The 19,870-nt window shown below is 39.4% G+C and overlaps 1 protein-coding gene and 1 long non-coding RNA gene across 3 annotated transcripts in view; one reads left to right on the top strand and one right to left on the bottom strand.

Moving 5' to 3' along the window:
• PAN3 (poly(A) specific ribonuclease subunit PAN3) overlaps positions 1 to 19,870 on the top strand; it is a 57,895-nt gene that overhangs the window by 23,237 nt on the left and 14,788 nt on the right. The window contains exons 5-12 of one of the 2 annotated variants that reach the window (XM_081909347.1): positions 3,204 to 3,365; positions 10,080 to 10,230; positions 13,675 to 13,922; positions 15,983 to 16,087; positions 17,806 to 17,863; positions 18,994 to 19,155; positions 19,448 to 19,564; positions 19,658 to 19,759. In XM_081909347.1, the coding sequence (XP_081765473.1) occupies positions 3,204 to 3,365; positions 10,080 to 10,230; positions 13,675 to 13,922; positions 15,983 to 16,087; positions 17,806 to 17,863; positions 18,994 to 19,155; positions 19,448 to 19,564; positions 19,658 to 19,759 (1,105 nt within the window). The remainder of the gene's footprint in view (positions 1 to 3,203; positions 3,366 to 10,079; positions 10,231 to 13,674; positions 13,923 to 15,982; positions 16,088 to 17,805; positions 17,864 to 18,993; positions 19,156 to 19,447; positions 19,565 to 19,657; positions 19,760 to 19,870) is intronic. The other variant, XM_081909348.1, reaches the window with a different exon arrangement.
• LOC309369018 lies at positions 18,059 to 18,987 on the bottom strand. The gene is made up of 2 exons (XR_014168014.1): positions 18,347 to 18,987; positions 18,059 to 18,315 (listed from the first exon to the last, which is right to left on the bottom strand). It is a non-coding gene; the product is annotated as an uncharacterized lncRNA (long non-coding RNA).

Genomic DNA, 19,870 nt, shown 5'->3' with positions numbered 1-19,870 from the left:
CTTGCGAAGCAACCCCATAGGGGAATTCATTTTGCGAAGCGCCTCCAAAACGGAAAACCCTTTCGTCTAGCGGGTTTTTCGTCTTGCGAGGCGTTCGTCTTGCGGGGCACCACTGTATGGACTACGCTGAAATATGGACTACGCTGAAATATGGACTACGCTGAAAATGAGAAACTGGATTTGCCTTGGGTTTGCCAAGGTAAATCCAGTTTCTCATTTTATCTGTTTCTAAAACCATTAGTCACTGTTGGGACAAAACCAAGAAACAGGTGACCATAATGTGAAAAGATCCATGCAAGTGGACACTCAGTTCCCAGTCTCAATCTTGCCAAATATACATTTAATCAGGTTAGGCTATTCCTGGTTGAATAATAAATGTATCCAGATATTGCAAGGGGGAGGAATGAGCTACCACATTCACTCATTTTCCTGTTTTTCAGATCAAAATTGCCCTCCAGGGTGTGTTTCCCTTTTCGGATGATTATGCAGCTCTGGATGCTGTGAGTGATTTTGAGCTGAAAAATAAGTAGCAGGGAAAGAGTTAGGCAGTTCTTCTCCAGCCACTATTGACTAAAAATTGATTGAGCCTTGGAAGAGACATATATAATTGAGTCCTTGCTTTGAACAGAGTTGGCTTTATGGAAAAAAAATCTTCAGGAGATCTGAATTGCTGCTTAAGTGCTTGCATAGCTGGTAATCTAAACTCTTATCTAGATCTGCATAAAACTAGTTGGACACATACATTAGGTATTGTTAAAGGCATGGTTTCTTGTCCAATTTAGTCATGTTCTTTAAGTTTAGCTTGACAAATGTAGATACGATTTCTTTTGGCATTCACCTGTTTTATTTGCACGAAAGTGTGTATATATATTTAAAAATCTTATCTTCTGTTTTTTGAAAATGAACTGTTTCAGTCAACATGCTTCATATGCACACGCTTGTCATATAAGCAATGGTGATTTCAGTGTTCTGGAAAAAAACCCCATTTAGAACAGGTTGGATGAAATTTCATTATTAGTTTAATATTCCTGTGGATGTTGTCTTCTGACCTTACTTAAATATTCAGAAAACAATTTCATATCTTTTTGCTCTGGGTAATGTTCTTACCTCTTGATGGTTCTTTAATTATCTTTGTTGATACTGAACTTTGTGCAACACACTTCTGAGATTTTACAATGGGTTGTTCATGCAGAGATTGGATGGCTATCTACCATGGATGCTTTAGTTGAGTTTGCTGCATTACAGGGCGTTGGACTAGATGACCCTTGGCGTCTTTTCCAACTCTACAATTCTGTGATTCTCTGTGTGGGGAGAGGTGAACTAAACAAGTAGATATTGAATTCAAGCATCCATGAGATCTTTGTTTTGGAATTAATATGTCTTCAATGAGGAGCGTAAGCTAAGGTCTGCTTCCAATCCATTCCTGTAAAAAAAAAATAATGAGAAGTAATTTTATCCTAGTTATCCTAGGATAACTACATTGCAAGTATTTTGTATGGGTAGTTGTACTCCAATTTCATTGGAGCATGTGGGGAAGACACCCCTGGTTTAGAATAATTGTGAGATAAGAATTTTCCATGGGTATTTTGAATGGAATGGAATATATACTGGAGGAGCAAGCAGTACATCTATATCCAGCTAATTTTCTTGATGAGCCACTTAACTGAGCAATGGACAGTAAACCAGCTGTTCAGCTTCAATTTCTTAAAAGTTATCTGCTAGAAAACTTTATTGCTGCATTTAGTAGTAGGCACTGCACCTTAGGGCCAGCTTTAACCCAATGTCAGACTTCTGCTGTAGCTTACTGAATACTTATTTTGATGACATGAGTTTATGGGTCATTAAGTAAGTGCTTGCTTATTATATACAGCTCAGAGTTCATAATTTTATACTGTCTGAAAACTCAGCAGGGCTTTCTTCACTGTCAGCAAGGATACTGCTTGTAAATAAGGATAGTTGCATTTCATAGTAAACCTTTGAGAGCGTATTGTGTGTGTGTGTTTCTGAATTGTTGAGTAATCACTGTTCTTGGAATTACTTTTATTATTTCATATTTACTTTGATAGGCAAGATGATACCTTAATTTTATAAACACGTCTGGGGTTTGAATGTACACCTTCAAAGCTGAAAATTAAAAGTATTTCATTATCACCTGTGTGTACCAGTAAAAACAGTTGTAATAGGATATTATATGCCTTTCTTTGTGACCAACTCTTCGCGACTAAATATGTTAACTTGACATGGACAACATTTCAAGGAAAAATTGTCTATCTCCTTTTGAGACATTTATGCCAGAACTTCCAAGGTTTCTCTTTTGAACAGTTGGATTGTATTTAATGAAATCTTACTCAGAGTAGACCCACTGAATTTACTGGGCTTAAGTTAGTCAAATCTACTGATTTCAGTAGGCTTACTCTGCCTATATTTGTTCATTTACAACCCATTATTTCCAAACCCAGTCCTTTCTGTCCTCTGGAATCTGTTCATAAATTCAGGTGTAAGAATTTAGTATCCTGGTTGGAGGTATGTAGTAGGCAAAGCTTTTGGTTTGACCTGGCACTACATATTTCAAACAAGTCTTAGTTTATTTGAAGTGATATAGATGTGACTTTTCTAATGAAATGTCAGAAATATTAGGACCAAACTGTACAAGCCAGCTTGTTCCGCAATCCTATTGGATTTTCCTGGGAGTGAGTCCTATTAAATTCCGTGGGACTTACGGTATTTCTGAGTAAATATGCACAGGATTGCACTGCGAGTCAAGGTGGAATCTAATTGGTGTCCCCAATTGGGAAGTGGAGGGAAAGTGATATGGTCTTCCTACTGCTCCCCATGCCACCCTGTTCTGGAGTGTTTCCCCCATCTCTCTGGCACTGATGTTTTATAGGTGCTGCGGGGGGGGGGGGGGGAATGCCTCCCTTTCTTTTACATTAGTAGGGGTATCTGTCTGCAGGATCAAAAGTTCCTCAGTTAAGTGCAAGGGCACCAACTGGAATCCACTCCACACTATTTTGGCTTGTTGACTCCTCTCAACTTCCTTTTCCAAGCCACGGCAAGTCATATGACCAGAGTCAGAAATTTTACTTGCAAATTGTTTCCTATTCCACCAATCAAACCAAATATGTGTTCTCATCTAGTTCTAGTTTGAGTTTCAGCCTAAGGGATGTTGGGAGTGCCCTGGTTTTTTTCCTTCTTTTCCATAGCCAAGGAAGTATCGACTGGGGATGCTGGAGGAGAGAATAGTTCCGGTGGGATCAAAGGCAAGAAAATCAAAGAACACTATTGGCTGCTTGGCTGACAGGTGTAAAACAGGAGTACCCATCAATATGGTTTGGTGGAACAGAGTCACAGAAAACAATTTACAGGTAAAATTACTTTTTTCTAGTCACTTTAATTAATTTTGGCTACTATTTTTATTTTTTCAAAAATGCTGAAGTTAGATACATATGATGGGCAGAAATTTGGCCGAAATCTTCACAGGTCAAATGTACAAATGACAACAAAAGTGACTATCTAATAAACTACACACTTCTCAACTAATGTTCTGTATCATCTAGTTTGGGTGGCAAGAGTAATCTATTTTAAGAAAACACCTTAGAATTTGAAACTTATTTTCTTTGAAATAGCTGAAATAATTTGAAAAGTATTTAGACCCTCCAGATGTTGCTAGGCTGCAGCTCCTGTTATCGCTAAGCATAGGCTGTGCTGGCTGGGGCTGTGAAAAGTTGAGAGTCCATCAACATCTGGAGAACCGCAGATGTTTCAGAGAGCAATTGTAGTGCAAAACTATGTTATCTTATTTGTACTCCTTATCCTAGCCCACAGAAGAAAACTCACTCAGCATCTAGTGACTTAAATTGCCTTTGGTTATCTTTGACGCTACTGTGAGTAGGAATAGATGTCTGGCACTTTCTGCCCTGTGATTAGCACCCTAGGGACTTTCAAAGGGCATTATTGCTATATGTTGTGTTGAGGCTCTAGATGGGTACTTGTTCCAGTGGAATAGAGAAGCACACTCAACCTCTAAGATAAAAACAGACTGAGACAAGAGTAGTTCACAGAATTAGCATGAGACTGGGAAGAATGGTCACCCAGTGAATTACCCCACCCCCCTTTCTTACAACTCTTGTTTGCTTCCGCTGTACATGGGAACAATAGCATTTTTACTGTTCTTTGTATAAATCATACTAATAGTTTTCTTGTGTAGTGCCAGGTAGTTAATGTAGCTTGTAGGCTATATTGTTGCACAAGTCAGAGGCGTTACAGAGAAGGTTTTCCCCTTTAGGACTTGACTTACTCAGTGTTTGCTTTGGCTGATCTTAGGGTTAGAATGACCTGATTTCAGTTAAACTGTGATTTGATGTGAAGTGTGTCTTTGGTTTCACATTGGAAAAGTCATACAAAGAGAGAGAGAGAATGAACCCAAGCTGATTAATTTAGTTCCAGTTACAGATAGGTAGCCGTGTTGGTCTGCCATAGTCAAAACAAAAAAAATTCCTTCCAGTAGCACCTTAAAGACCAACTAAGTTAGTTCTTGGTATGAGCTTTCGTGTGCATGGGTATCTGAAGAAGTGTGCATGCACACGAAAGCTCATACCAAGAACTAACTTAGTTGGTCTTTAAGGTGCTACTGGAAGGAATTTTTTTTGTTTTGATTAATTTAGTGTTGCTGTTGTGGTGGCGGTGTTTGTCAGTAGTTGAACTTAAGTATCCAAGAAGGAAGAATGGTTTACAGCATTCCATATTGTACATTATATAGAGAAGTCACAATGCATGTGCAAAGGGTACATGCTAAGTAGGTTGCCGAACTGAAAGGTTTTGTAGAAAAATGTGGCCTCTTCAAGTTTGCATTGTCCTCCCCCCCCCCCCCCCCGTCTAGCAACCTGTGTTTCTCACTCCGTGTGTGCGCACACACACTCCTATATACACACACAGTTTGCAACCTTGGTTATTTTAATATATGAACACCACATTATCTGCTGCTTTTATGGAAATCATGGAAATTTTACTTCTCTATTCCACCGAAGAGCTCAACGTTGTGCGCTCCCTGCGCCCCCCAAAAAGAGTAAGTTTGCCTGAGAGAATGTCACAACTGTTTTTAGTTGCTAGGTTTATGAATATTGAAAAGAGCCAGATTGATGTACATAAACTAAGCACGTTTACCCTGTTTGTATGAATGTTGTACTTCAGTTCTTGCACATCATGTATGATTTAATGGAATTTGCAGCATTAAATCGCTGTGTTGTGGCATAATGCACCACTTGCAGCAACATCTGCAGTAATTGTAGATTTGGCCTGTACATTCTGCAAACCTCTGTTTTATACATGTTGGTCCCTTAATATGTTATAAAATAAAGATGTAGGGACTCATTGTTAGAACCCAGAGCCATTGCCAAAGGACCAGGCTTCAGCATCAGCATCAGCAGAGCAGCAGTGCTGTTTCAGTATAGAAGTGGGGATAAAAGGCCCCCCAATGCAAGAATGGTTTGGCTTAGGAGAATCTCAAGCTGATATGGCTCTTACAGCCATTTAGACTACACTAGGTGGCCTAACTTGCCCATTCTCTCCCTCATGTTCACCTCCATGCTCCTTATCTGCAGCACAAATGAGCCAGGAAAGGGTGTGTGTACATTGTGTGGATTGCAAGATCTGCAGCCAGTGGATGAGAATCCAGCCCACTGTCTCACGCTACTGAGCTCCTTTAATTGTCATACTTCTAATTAATTTCACTATATTGTAGAGGTGGTTGATTTGTGGCCAGTCTGTAACCCTCCCGAGGATTCTGATACTGGAATTAGCCTCATACTGGGATTCTGAGAATCTTAGTGAGGTGGCAAAGCTGATGTTTATGATGTTTGTTATAATACATTTTGGCCTTATTCTGTAAATGAGACATAAAAGTCATGATCTGAGGCATAACGGGGGTCACATTGTGACTATTGTGTTTTGAGTTTTTTATCTATCCATGGTGATCTCTTCTCAATATAAACTATTCTAGAAAGGACCATGACTTGGTGTTTCATAAGGTCAGTTAAAAAAGGTCATGCATGTGCCATTAACTAGGTTTTGATCAAGCAGAGTTTGTAATAAGACACATGGTTTCTTGCTGCTCTGTAAATTTAAATAATTTGTTAGTATAAATCTAACATGTACTAAAGTTAAAAAGGACCAAGCAGATTCCAGAAGTGTAGTTGTGTTAGTCTGTTATGATGCCACAATCTCTTGACCTTCAAGGCATCGTAACATTCTTTGCTGAATCTTGAGAAATTCAGAAAAACACTTCCAGGATATTTCAGTTTTTTCCTGTATTTTAGTGTCTCATTTCAATTAAGCATTCAGATGTGTACATGATGACAGATTTGGCCCTTGTTTGGTAAATTGTTTACTCTTCCATCTAAAGAAGTATGTTGTGACCCTTAGTTGGAATTTGTGAATGTACTAGTTTGTTCCTGAACAGTTACAGCTTTGAGTTTTTCCCTTTTGTTGCTTCCTTAAACAGTAAATGCAATTCTAGAAAAGCAATTTGAATTTATTCTTCTAGACCATGAATGAAGAACCCAAGGTCTGTGGACAGTAAAAGACACTTCCACATCATTTCTGTGTAGCCACTTGCAACCAGCTACAACATGTTATCTGTTAATTTGGTATCTCTCCCTCCTCCCTGGTCCAGCTGCAGCCCATCTTCAGTGAGGATGAGAACGTTGTGCCTTACGGAAGGTGCTTGCCTTAAGGCTGTGTGTTGTGGGGGGAGCATGCTAGTAATAGACCTGACAATAGTTTTGAGGAAAGGTTTTGTGCCTGAGTTCTGGCAGAAAGGGGAGAAACATGTTTATTGCTGTGATAGGTGCATACATTGATTTATGTAGAATATATTCATGTATTTGTTGAGATTCCCTCAGGGTCCCTTCCAACTCTGCAATTTTATGATTCAATGTGGAAAAAGGAAATGGGAGTAGTGTAATTTTTAACATGTGTTAAGACAGTTGGCTAATCAGCATTTTTATACTATGTGAACAACTTAGCTTTCTATTTTTCATTAAGCTGCATATGTTGTTGTTTAGTTGTGTCTGACTCTTCGCGACCCCATGGACCAGAGCACACCAGGCACTCCTGTCTTCCACTGCATATATATTCTGCTAAATAAGTAAAAATAAAATTGGCAATTTGGACTTTAAATGCTTGTGTTAACTGTCCTATTTATATCCTGTACTTGAGATTTTATTAATGGTATAAAGATGTAAAATGAGGACCTATGCATTCATTTGAATCAAAGAGATAGTGAACAAAATATTTGTTCTTGATTGAATCAACAGCCAACTTGCCGATTTTTTAATTTATAAAAAACCAGAGAAGATATTCACTAATTAATTAACCTGATCAAACTAAAATGAAATCTTGTTTATGAACAAAACCCTTGTTTATGAATACTGCTTTTGTCTTAGAAGCCAAGTCTCCTACCTAGAACTCTTTTTTTCTCCTTCGGAAAATTGCCTTGGAAGTAAAGGCTGACCTTAACATTAGCTGTAATACAACCACCTTGAATTTCCTCCCACCACTTTCATGTGTATCTTTGGCAGACTATCTGGTATCCCAGCAGGGTTATCTCTCCCCCTTTATTGAAGAATTATCACACCAATCTAAAAACCATATATAAAAAAATCAAAAAGAAAAATTGTGATAGCGCTCTTTTAACACAAATGGAAAGAGTAAATACTAAATGACATAAGTACATTGGGTAAGACAGATCCATGAGCACAATCACCAGATTTAAAATACACTCAAGCACAAGTAGGGGTGAAGTGAATTTTAAACTTTATTATTCTGCTAATGAATAAAAATGCTCAATTTAGCTATATCTTGGTCATTTTACTGTTTCCCCTCTCTGACTCTAATTATGCTAAGCTTTTGTTAGCTACCTAATGACTAACCATACTGTGATTAATAGATCTATTATCATTTCTCTGACATCTGGTAGTATTGTATCTTTTACATAGCCCAGTAGAACAACCAGTGGCCCATCGAACTTTTTTGACAGTTTAATGTTGGAAGTGTGGTGCTTAGTTGGTTGATAGGGTCAAAGGATACCCTAAAATTATCAGGCAGCAGGTTTTTAAAAGATAACTCTGTCCAGGCCATCTTAGGCGCTGACGGAAGGTACTCTTTACCACAGACAAAACTGAACCCAGGAGTATACACAGACCAGGAACATAGTCCTTTAGGGGGAGTGCAGCCCATCCAGAACAGGTCTCTTTGCTCAGGTGAACCACCTAAACCTAGAACTTCCGTTTATTGACCTGCATCTGTCATGTGATTCTTTCTTTTGCTTTACTAATTCCAGGCACTGGATAGAAGAGGCACTGCCGCTTTCTGCTTTCACAGGAGGAAGTGCCTGTTCTGAAATGATGCTTGCTATGAAATGTGTACGCATCATTTAAAAATCGTGTGATTTCTTCAGAATTACTTTATGACCATGAAAATATATGCAGATTTTATATCTACATGCCTTAAGGGAACTGTTTCTCCCGGTGGCTTAAACAAGTTTGTCCTGTTGTGATGGATTTATTGTGGTTTTTCTCTTGTGTGAGCAGACCTGTTTGCCATATTTAACAGAAAGGCAGCATCTACATGTTCTGAATACTGAATTGATTTAATAGGTGTATGATCGACCAAGATGTCTTTAATTGGATGATAGCACTAATTAATATCAATGCAGAGTTTATCCCTCAACTCCAAAAACATGAGGGCAAAGTCAAAAATGTAAGTGAAGAATTTGCCACTTATTTGCTATATGCTAATAAAGGAGAGGGGAATTGGTTCTGGCCAGTGGGCTGGATCCAGAATTCCCCCACTCTTTGTGGGCTGCTTTGATGGATGGGTAGGGCTGCCTACCTGTCAGTCACCTGGTGCCTTCAGGTGATTCAACTTCAAAGGAAGAATCAGAGGTGTGTTCTAAATGCATTTCTGATACTTCCTTTCTTCTTTTGTAGCCATGCCTTGAATTGAAGCTGCAGAAGCAAAGGAAGAATCAGGAGCACCATCTAAATGTGCTCTGGATTCTTCCTGTCTGGTTGTAATTTGGTGTTTTTTGAATATGATGTCAGGTGATGGACAGGTGGATGTGGGCCAGATTGAGAGGCCTGGCAGGTACACTTAGGGGGCTTAAGGTTCCCCACTGTTGTGATAATGCTCTACATTTAGTTTGCTTGTTATATTTGTATTCTGCCTTTGGTCCAAGTTGCCCAGAACAGTGTTTAACTTCTCAACAACCTTGCAGGGATTGTTCTACTGAGAAATTGTAATTTGTTCCAGTTAGCTTTCTGACAGCATCAGGTTTTGAATTAAAATTCCCCAAACACAACTTCAGCTTGTTTAAAAGTATCTAATGTAGAAAATCCTTAGAATTAAAGGGAAATGAACATCTTTAAAAATAAACATGTGGAACAGAGATTAAAATGACTTCGCCAATAAAGTAGTTTTTGTAACTTAAAATAGGAAGCTTTCCTGAGAGCTGCTTACAATCTAGTTCTCTTAAGCATAATTGATTGCTCTAAGAGCTGGCCATTATTAGCATAATTGATACTTCTAATTCCACTTATAAACTCATAGTATTCCCAGTTTCCTTGCCTCAAAATTTAGCTGAGCAGTGTGTAATGCAAACTTGTAGATTATGAAGGAAGTTGTATGGAAACAGAATTTCAAGTAGGTTTCCTATGACCAGGATTCAAGGAACTGCATATCTCCAGTCAAGGGAGCTGTACCTAGCTCATAGAATGTACAACTCTTTTCTTTGGGCCACAGAAAGCCGTGTCTTATTACAAACTCTATATGGTTTTGAAAGGTTTGCCATGCAGTATGCTGAGAATTGTCAGGTGGGGGGGTGGGAACAGTTCTAAAAACCCCATTCAACTTTGGAATTACCGGTAGTTGTAGTTCTTTGGGTCCTGGCCTACTATGTCTGTTAGTTTTTAATAACCTACTAAAAATGTTTGCGTTCTTAACTTTAAACCCACTAATTTATTCAGTAAACAAATCTATTTTCACACTTAACACATATTCTGTTTTAATTTTTTTTTAAACAGACACCAAATCCCGCGGCAAGCGAGTTTATTCCTAAAGGAGGATCAACCTCCCGACTCAGTAATATGTCACAGTCAAATATATCTGCCTTCTCTCAAGCCTTGTTCTCTCATCCTTCCATGGGAAGTCCTGCAAACGCTGGGCTAGCTCCAGGTAAGCTTAGAGTAATTTATTTGCACTAGCTTATGAATCACAGTAGCACTAGGGAAGCTTATTACATCTAGGAACCGACTCTTCCTAAGCTCTATTTATTTTAAGTCTTAGATAGCAGCCGTGCCATCTTCAGGCGTTTGCTATCAGTTTTGTACCTGCACTTTGCACATTTCAGCACCTTAAGTGTAATTCTTGCAACCATCAAGGTTTCCTGCAGCATCTTAGCATTACCAAGTTTTAGAAGGAGCTTGTAATCTTTGTTTGCAACCGTTATTTAACGGGTCTCTCTTAACTAAATTCATTTTCAGAATATTTAGAACTATCATTAACATTTTATCTGAAAAATGGAAGTACAAAATTATCTTGGAGGTATAAAAACACCGACCTACCAGGCAGAGGACAACTCCCCACCTCACCCCCAAAGCCTATGAATAGTTCCCAGCAAAGATAATATGTGAACATGTTTAAAGCCTATAAACCAGAAAGACTAGATCAGGGTAGTCAATATTTTTATACCAACAGCCCACTGGTGCATCTTCCTTGATGGTAAAATTTCCTTACTGCCCACCAGTGCTCGATGGAAGGAGGATTCAGCTTGTGCCATAGAACCCCCTACCGCCCACCTAGAACCCTGAAACGCCCACTAGTGGGCGGTAGGGACCAGGATGACAACCCCTGGACTAGATTATATACGTTCAGGGCTGTTGGAATTAAGGAAGGAACTTCTAAGTAAAAATGATGGAGAAGAGCAGTGAACCGAGTGTGCGGGAAGCAGGACGCCGCCCTCTATAAAAGATTGACAAGTGAAACATCGCACATTGTTAAAGCAATAATGCGAAGAGAATAGTAAGTGAGCAAGAAGAATCTAAGGTTATGGGACCACCTGTTAACATGGAATAACCTGGCTTTGGGGGCAGAGTTGCTTTCAAAGTAGTACTAGGTACATTAATTTTCTAATTTGTCAGTTTCATCTGCTATATCTTGTTAGATAATATTGTTGGGAAGGAATCGTTTAAGAAGCCCTGTAAGTGGAAGACCCCCACAATCACTTGCGCTTGCACATGACTTTCTTAACTTGTCCCTTGCTCCCCTTCCCCTTCCCCCAAAAAATATATGACGTGGGGGGCGGGTTGGTTGGAAAAATTCTCAGGGGAGGGGATATTGTTTCCATCGGACAAACTGAGATGCTTGCACAGATGTGAATGCTGGCCATATCTCAACTTTGAATTCCACCCTTTGTTATCTTGTGAACCACCCTGAGATCTTTTGACGAAGGGCGGTATGTAAATCTAATAAATAAAACAATTTGTTTCCATATGGTCGTGGCTGTAGGTCACATACATGACTGCAGAAACTTTAGCTACCTCAGAGTTTTCAGTACCCAGGTTTGGGGAAGTGGGTGGAGGTGGCTAAACAGGTTTATATTTGCAATGTGCAGTATGCAAACAAGTTCTCTAGATAGCACAGCTCTTAACTCCATGTACCATGGAAATAGCATCTCCGTTTTTCATGCTGCAAAGCAGCTGCCTTACTCTCTAGTGCAGACAAAAACTAGTTTCACTTTCAAGTTTGGGGCAACCAGCGACGTTTATTTTAAAAAGAGGTCTATTGTCAGACCCATCTTAGGGAAGCAACCTTAGCCTGTCTTGCGTGATGGGAAATAATTGAGGGTTGAGGAGGAAAATTAAGCCTCAGAGTTTTATCATAAGTAGTTACCTTGAAAATATGAATCTGCCTTGAATGAAGTCCATTTATCTTCATAGTCCAGTGCTGTCAACTCTGGCAGTCTCTCTCCAGGATGATGCCTAGGACTTTTCCAAAGCCTTTCTGCGCAGAAATGTCATGGGTCTTAAACCTGGATCTTGTTCATACCAAGGTTTTTCTTTAGCAGTGAGCTATGGCTTTTCCTGTGTGCCCCCTCCTTTCTGGGGCAGCCCCTCATGCCTCAAACTGCTTTAAGAAAGGGGCTGAGAAGCTTCTATGAATAGCACACATGGTGCTTTGAATCCTACAGTTTGTTTTTATTTAAGTTTGGAAAAAACACTTAACATCCATAATCATAGTCACAGGAAACATTGTAGTTTTATAGTATGTATGTATGTATGTATGTATGTATGTATGTATGTATAAATAAATAATAGATTGCACATCATATTTTGTTTCAGTGCTGAGTAAGTAGTACCTAGTTAATAAATTTGTCTTGACACTGAGTATAGTATGGTTAGTTTGCGTAATCATTGCAACCTGGTGGTGGTTTTTTTAAAAAAATAAAAAAATATTCTGTGTAGGTGTCTATATAAATCGCTACAAATTATATGGCACAGACCTCGGTATTTTCCTTTCAGATGATTCTAGTTTGGTTTAAATAAGGCGTGGGGAATGTTTTTAGCTCCATGGGCCAGATTCTTATAAGGATCTGCCTTGCAGGGCAGATTTGACAGGTGTCAGTCAACTGATACCAGGGAATTTGGTGCTTTGAAGTCCCAGGATTTCAAAGCAGGCAACAAGGCTGTGAAAGTGAAGGCTTCTTCCTTCCTTTTGCAGGAAAAACCTTTCCTTTAGCAGCGCCTTGCTGTCTGCTACATGCACAGTCAAAATGAGCATGGGGGCATGATAGTTGCCTGCAGGTAAACCTCATGTACCCAGACCAAGCAGGATCCCCCCTCAATACATCAGCCAATGCACCATTGGGTGGAGGGGATCATGCTTAGCTCCCTGCAGGTTGCTCTCTTGCATGCCTGGACCAAGCACAATTGCCCTCCTTTCACATCGGGGTGGTTTAAGCCAAGCGGGCAGGTGGTTGCAGTGGAGAAGTAGAGCAGACTCTTCTCCCTTACTCTTCTGCCACTGGTTCTTCTTAAAGACAAAGTGCAAGTTACTCCAAATAGTGCTTTTACAAAGTCTTTTATCACTGCTCATCAGTGATGAGCAGGGATTAAATCCTGCTGCTTTGGCTGCGTGATCCTGTTCCTTGCTTGGGAATAGGCCATGTAGGAGGAATAAACCATGTCCTCCCATCCATTAGCTGTCCAGTGGGTGGACGTGGTTTGGAGTAATTGGCCTGACAAGCCAATCTTGGCCCACCAATCGGAAGTTCCCCATCCTTGGTTTAAAGAGTACTTTTGGCAGTAACTGACGCTTTTTGTCTGCCATAGCAAAGTGGCACAATTAGATGGAGTTGTAATTGAATAGCTTGAATATGTTGCAAATATTTGCTGTTGCTTTTCTCACCCTTTGGGCAAAAGTTGGTATCTTTGTGGCTAACCATTTCATTTGAATCTTACATGTAAACTGGGAAGTTAAAAAAAACAAACCTTGTCCAGCTGTCCCAAGTCTGTTTTTATCTGCAAGGAAATATACCTCCCACCCCAAGCCTTGGAGTCTGTTATGGCTGCAAATGCCTTTTCACTGCAAGTCTTCTTTTTTTCCTTTTATTTTCATAAGGAATGTCATTGTCAGCAGGATCTTCTCCCCTTCATTCCCCTAAAATTACTCCTCACACGTCTCCTGCTCCTAGACGAAGAAGTCATACACCAAACCCAGCAAATTATATGGTGCCTACTAGTGCCTCTACGCCAGTTACTAATGCTGTCTCCCAGCCCCCAGCTGCTGGCCAGGTGATTCAGAAGGAAACTGTGGGTGGCACAACCTATTTCTATACTGACACAACTCCAGCACCTGTAACTGGAATGGTGAGAATTCCGTTTTATTTATGAAGGTATTTGTTATAATCCATAAATTAATGCTGGTATTCCATATAGTAATTACCACATTTCCAAGCTTGATTTGCATCTTGGCTGTTAACTGTTGACTGCCACTGTGGCTTCCTTTTCTGTCTTGCAATGCTTTCCTATTTGCACACAGTTGGAGAAATAATTTATATACTGCCCTTTATCTCAGAATATTATATTATTTATTAACAAATAAATAATAAAACCAGTTTTACAGTATAAACACACAGAAACACATAACATACCAGCAAACTAAACGACATGCACCCAATAGTTCATGAGGCCATAGACCATTTAATTAGCCAAAGGCCTGTCAAGCAAAGGAATATTTTGGCCTGGCACCTAAATCTTTGTAATAAAAGTATTGGATTAGCCCCCCTGGAGAGAGCATGCCACAAAGAAGGGCTCGGATGATGATCTCAGAGTCCAGGGCGGTTCATATGGGGAGGTGGTCAGAATAAACCATGGTTTATCAAGATGGGAATGAACCTAGATGAGCCTTGGACTTAAGTCCTTTCCTTTCCTCCACAAGTATGGCTGCATGTAAGAGTGGAAGCTTCCTATTTCAATTAACTTTCATTTAGCATTCTTTCCAAACCCTAAACTGGTCAATAATTATGGTTTGAAATTGGCTTTTTTCATACAAAGCATAGTTTGAATGATATGAAAAACTCCAGAAACAGAAATGAAAGCTTCCAAACTCTTTCATCTTTGTAGTGGAGGAGTACATGAGTCCGAGGCTTGTTGAGTCTCCTTCCTTTCATGATAAACTGATTAAAGAGCAGCATGGGGAGAGTCATAGGTCTGCTGTCAATCACATGCTTTTGCATACGCAGTGTTCTAGGTTCTGTTCCTTACATCTTCATTTAAACTCTTTCTGGTAGCCAGGGAAAGATCTCTGGCTGAGACCTTGTTGCCTGCCGGAGTAGGCACTACTAGACCAGAAAGACCAATGATCAGATTCTGAAGAAGGCAGTTCCATGTTCTCAGAAGAATTACACAGGCGGCTGATGTATGAGTAAGCCCTTTATTCATGGGATGAATGGCATAGAAATCTAAGAGCCTAGACTAGGTGGCATCAGAGATTCCCTCTATGTGAGATTGTATGTGCAGCTTTGTTGGCTTTTTATTTTAAGGCCATTGCCCCCTAAGAAAACCAGACATGCTCTCTGGCATGGCAGAATCTGTTGTATCTTGAGCCCTTAGCGCAGGTAACAGCAGTGTTTGGCACACTTTGTGCATGACTTGGGTAGTTTGCCACCATGAAGCTTTCATTGGAATGTTAGATACTTTCTTAAGTATAAGATAAATACAACCTATTCCGCCACCCACTCTTTATAGTCAGTCTATCTATCTATCTATCTATCTATCTATCTATCTATCTATCTATCATCTATCTATTTATCTATCTATGTTACCCCACTGCTCAGCTCTGAGAATCTAGGCTAGTGACACTTAAAAGAATTAATGAACAATAACAGCATCAGCTTAAAAAAAAATAATTCAAAAAATACAACACAAAAAGTTGAGTAAATATCAGTTTAAACTAAAATTCAATGAAGGATTAAAGCCTGGGCTTGGTACCAAGAAGTTTCAGCACCATACCTTCTCCATGAATGGGGTGGTGCTACCACTGAAAAGGCTCCCAAGCTTCCACCTGCCTTATCTCCCTAAGCCAGGGCACTCTGAGAAAGGCTTTTGAGGATGGTTATAGGACATGTGCAGGCTTCGGGTGTGCATTTTATGTAGCCCTTATTACCTAACCATATTCATATTCCTTATGCTGACCCTGCACACTTTCCATACAAACTGATATTTCTCCCAGAATTTCAAGTTTGGATTTTGAAAGTAATTAATTCAGATGCTGATGACTTTGCAGCCGCAACCATAAGTATGCACCCATAAGTATGCTCATCCTTTTTTTGATATGGCTTCTGTGGAACCACTTCAGAGGGCTTTTAAAAGATCTCATACCTTTTCAAATCCTAAAAACTGTCTGTTCCAAATTTTATCTTCAATAGGTGTTCCCAAATTACCACATTTATCCTCCAACTGCGCCTCATGTTGCTTACATGCAGCCAAAAGCAAATGCACCTTCCTTCTTCATGGCAGATGAACTCAGACAGGTAAGTTCTTTCTAGTAATATTCTAACAGATTTCCTCCCACCACAAAATTTCTCTGCCACCTTCTGCTTGCCCAAAGTTATCTGCAATGCTGTATCATAAAAAAAGAACTTTGTTTCTGGGAAAATTAATAAGATTTAAGTAAGCAGGTGAAACAGGTATATAAAAACGTAATTGATGGTGTTTGGGATATGTGTCCTCTTTGGCTGCAATCTTATGCACACTTGCTTGGGAGTAAAAATACCTCTTATATCTTACCTTTGCCAACCTCACCATGGCAGAAGTCTGTGCAAAAGTTATTCTTGTTAGCAGCAGGCCTAACTTTTTAAAGATTTTCCTACACACACAGTATTGGCAGAACAGATGATGAATCAATTTGAAACAGGGTTGGTTTACTGTTTCAGATATAGTTGGAATACAACCCCTATCATCCCAGTCTGTTGGTCATGCTGGCTGGGGCTGATCTTTGCTACAAGGTGACTTTTTCAAAGCCATCCATGCCATGGGAAATGCCTTATTAAAGAAACTTAACCCACTGCCTCTTTACCTTTTCCATATCTGCTTTTTGGAGTGGGCTCCCAAGTATGTTTGTTCAAGTATGTTTGAAACATTAGGGCTCTTCCTGGAGCATTGCAATTTGTCTTCCATACCTCACTCTGCAAATTTAAAGCACTTTCTGTCATATCAGACTCCATCTGGCGAGACTGAGTTAGAACTCAAAATCATCTCAGTAAAATGGAAACATTTTCAGTAAAAAGTAGAAACTTAATAAGGACAAATGCAAGTCTCTTCTTTACTAGAAACAGATTGCTGCCAAAGAAATGTGGGTCAGTCAAGTAACAATACGGAAAAGGGCCTTAACCTTAGTTTAAAACAAAGTTTGCCTAAGCATCACTACAAGTCATTGCAAAATAATCACGAGGGATATAAAAGGCGACTTCTGTACTCTGTGCTGTATTCTGATTTGTTGAGACCTTTGGATTACCATGTTCAGTACATGGTTTACTAGCCTGCTTTAAACTCATTAGAAGTCTGATGGAGGACAGGTCAGCCTGGGCTCCTTTGGAAGGAAGGTCAGAACAGAAATTTCATAAACAGCGTTCTGTCCTTCCCCCAGCAGCACACTCACTTTCCTGGATGCAATTCTTCATTGTTTATCATGAATTCAAAGCCACTCCTGATTGCAGTGTGATAGAAGATAGGAGTTGTTAATGTCTGCCATTGAGCAGAGAAGATTGAGAGTAGCTTCATTAGTGTTCAGATGAAATGGTGGTTGCCCTGAGAAGGATAGAGACTGGCAATGTATATATGGGGGACAAGAAATAAAACTTGAACTGCAGTCTTGGCTAGGCTTTAGAAATACCATTCTACAATGAAAGAATAGCAGAACCTTGGTTCAGATTCCCCAGGATACAGAGGTCTGTGGTGGAGTTACCTGAAGATCAGGTTTGACAAACTATTTGATGGGGCTGGTTCAGGCGGGTTCAGTAGATGAACTGACTGAGTGGCTATAGGGTCTCTTAAAGGTTGCTTCCAGCCATGTCCTTAGACAAGGGTAGCTTTAGTTAGGGATTCTGCTTCTATAAGGGGGTTCTGATAGTCCAAGTCCTTTTTCAGGTCTGTTTCTATGGTTTTGTGATTAACCGAAGCAGCATATAAGAAACAGCAAACTAGAATTTCATGTCCTTATTGGTAAGACTGCCAAAATGTATTCCTATAGGAGCTGATCAACAGACACTTAATTACAATGGCTCAGATAGATCAAGCAGATATGCCTGGTAAGTAACTAAAGATCCTGAATTTAAATTGCATTTTTAAGCCGGTCTTTTGCTTGCTGTGTTTGCTACCGCAGTTAGATATATGAATAATAAATTTGCATATTAAAGCAAAGCCATTCTGAATGCAGGATTGACTATAATCCAGTGGAGTCTCTGTATTAGGTTCTTTCAAGCTCCTTTTCAATGTGTTTATTCAGTAGTGCACAATCCAAACTTTCTTTATTTCTTTCTTTAAATAATTTGTATAATGCAACCCTGAGGAAATGTTTGTTACATGGATGACACAGTCTGTGAAAATAAGTATTGTACAAAATCTCTCGTGCTTCAGTGGATCTCTTCTGTCTTTTGTTTATTTGTTTTTCTTCTTCAGAAACAAAATGCATCATATTTGAAATTCAAACTGATATATAACAAAAAGTTTTGCAAAATCACATAATAATAACAACACAAAACTAGGTCTACTGCAGACATGGCTGGGATCACTCCTTTGGGGTGGCCTGTCTGAATAAAAACGGCTTCAGTTCTTAATGAGTGCCAGGTACTGCATTTGATTTAGATGTGAACTGCTATACTGAATCTCATCAGGGTCTCCCAAGACAAATTGAACAATGTCTCTGTGCATAAGGCTCTGTCAGGTCTCAGATTTTCCCATTCAGTGCATCAAAGTGTACAATGTCTTCAACAAGGCAGGAGTAAAAGCTTGCCTTAAACTGGTAATGTAAAATTAAAACTTCTATAAGTATCCTTAGGGTTTACACACTCAGGTTTTAGATTTTTGGTTCTTGTCCTACTCTTCTCCCATTATGACCAACTGGCACCAAGCACACTATTTCCTACCCCATCTATAAAATATGTGAATCAGGATCTTAGTGCAAATACTGAACACGCTTTTCTTCAGTATTGCAGATTTCTGAATTTTCCAAAGCAAACCTGCGTGTTGTGGTAAAAGTTGTATAGGATTTGCATCAAAGTTTGTTGTCAGAGCTTTGTTACAGTCTTCTAAACCAGTGTGTGTGTGTGTGTGTGTGTGTGTGTGTGTGTGTGTGTTGTCATTGAATTGCTTTGTCTATAATAACTCTTTTCTTCATAATTTTAAGTAGTGTCTAATGTATTTCCGTAAACTGGTTTAGCTGTCCCAACAGAAGTTGACAGCTACCACAGCCTTTTCCCTTTGGAGCCACTGCCACCACCCAATCGGATACAGAAAACAAGCAACTTTGGGTATATAACATCATGCTACAAAGCTGTAAATAGCAAAGATGATCTGCCATATTGCCTTCGGAGGATACATGGTGAGGGAAATTACAAGTTCTCATATTTTAAAATTCAATTCTACCAGTACTTAAGCCTCAAAGCATTTATGTTTCTTTGTCGCTAAACCTCGAACTGGATTTAAAATCAAATTGTTCCTTTTAAATAATGGAATGGAATTGGGCATGGCTAATAATCCATAAAGCAGGCTATGATCAGATGTGTGTTTCTTGGGTTGTGTCTTTTGCTAGCACTCTAGTACTTTAGAATAAATGTGAAAGCGACCTTAAAATAGCCAAAAATCTTTGAAATGTGAAAGATTTTCTTTCTCAGGTTTTCGTCTTGTTAACACAAAGTGCATGGTGCTGGTTGACATGTGGAAAAAAATCCAACACTCAAACATTGTCACATTGCGAGAAGTATTCACCACTAAAGCATTTGGAGAACATTGTAAGTTTCTTATTTTTAAGATGTTAGCCAATCGTATTGGAAGACTTCCCTCAATTGCATAGCTAATTCTCACCTCGGACTTTTTTTGAAAAGCTCTTGTGTTTGCCTATGACTTCCACGCTGGAGGAGAGACTATGATGAGCAGACACTTCAATGATCCTAGTGCTGATGCCTATTTCACAAAAAGGAAGTGGGGTAAGGCCAGCAAATGAGATCTATGTTTTTGTTTTTCCAGTGGACAAAAATTAGGGAACTACAGTTGAAGTATTGTAACTTTGCATTGTACATAGCTTTGCTGCAATTTAG

Source organism: Podarcis melisellensis (genome assembly GCF_964234715.1).
Source record: "Podarcis melisellensis genome assembly, chromosome: 4".
Lineage (NCBI taxonomy): Eukaryota > Metazoa > Chordata > Lepidosauria > Squamata > Lacertidae > Podarcis > Podarcis melisellensis.
This window is presented reverse-complemented; position numbering and strand designations above follow the sequence as displayed.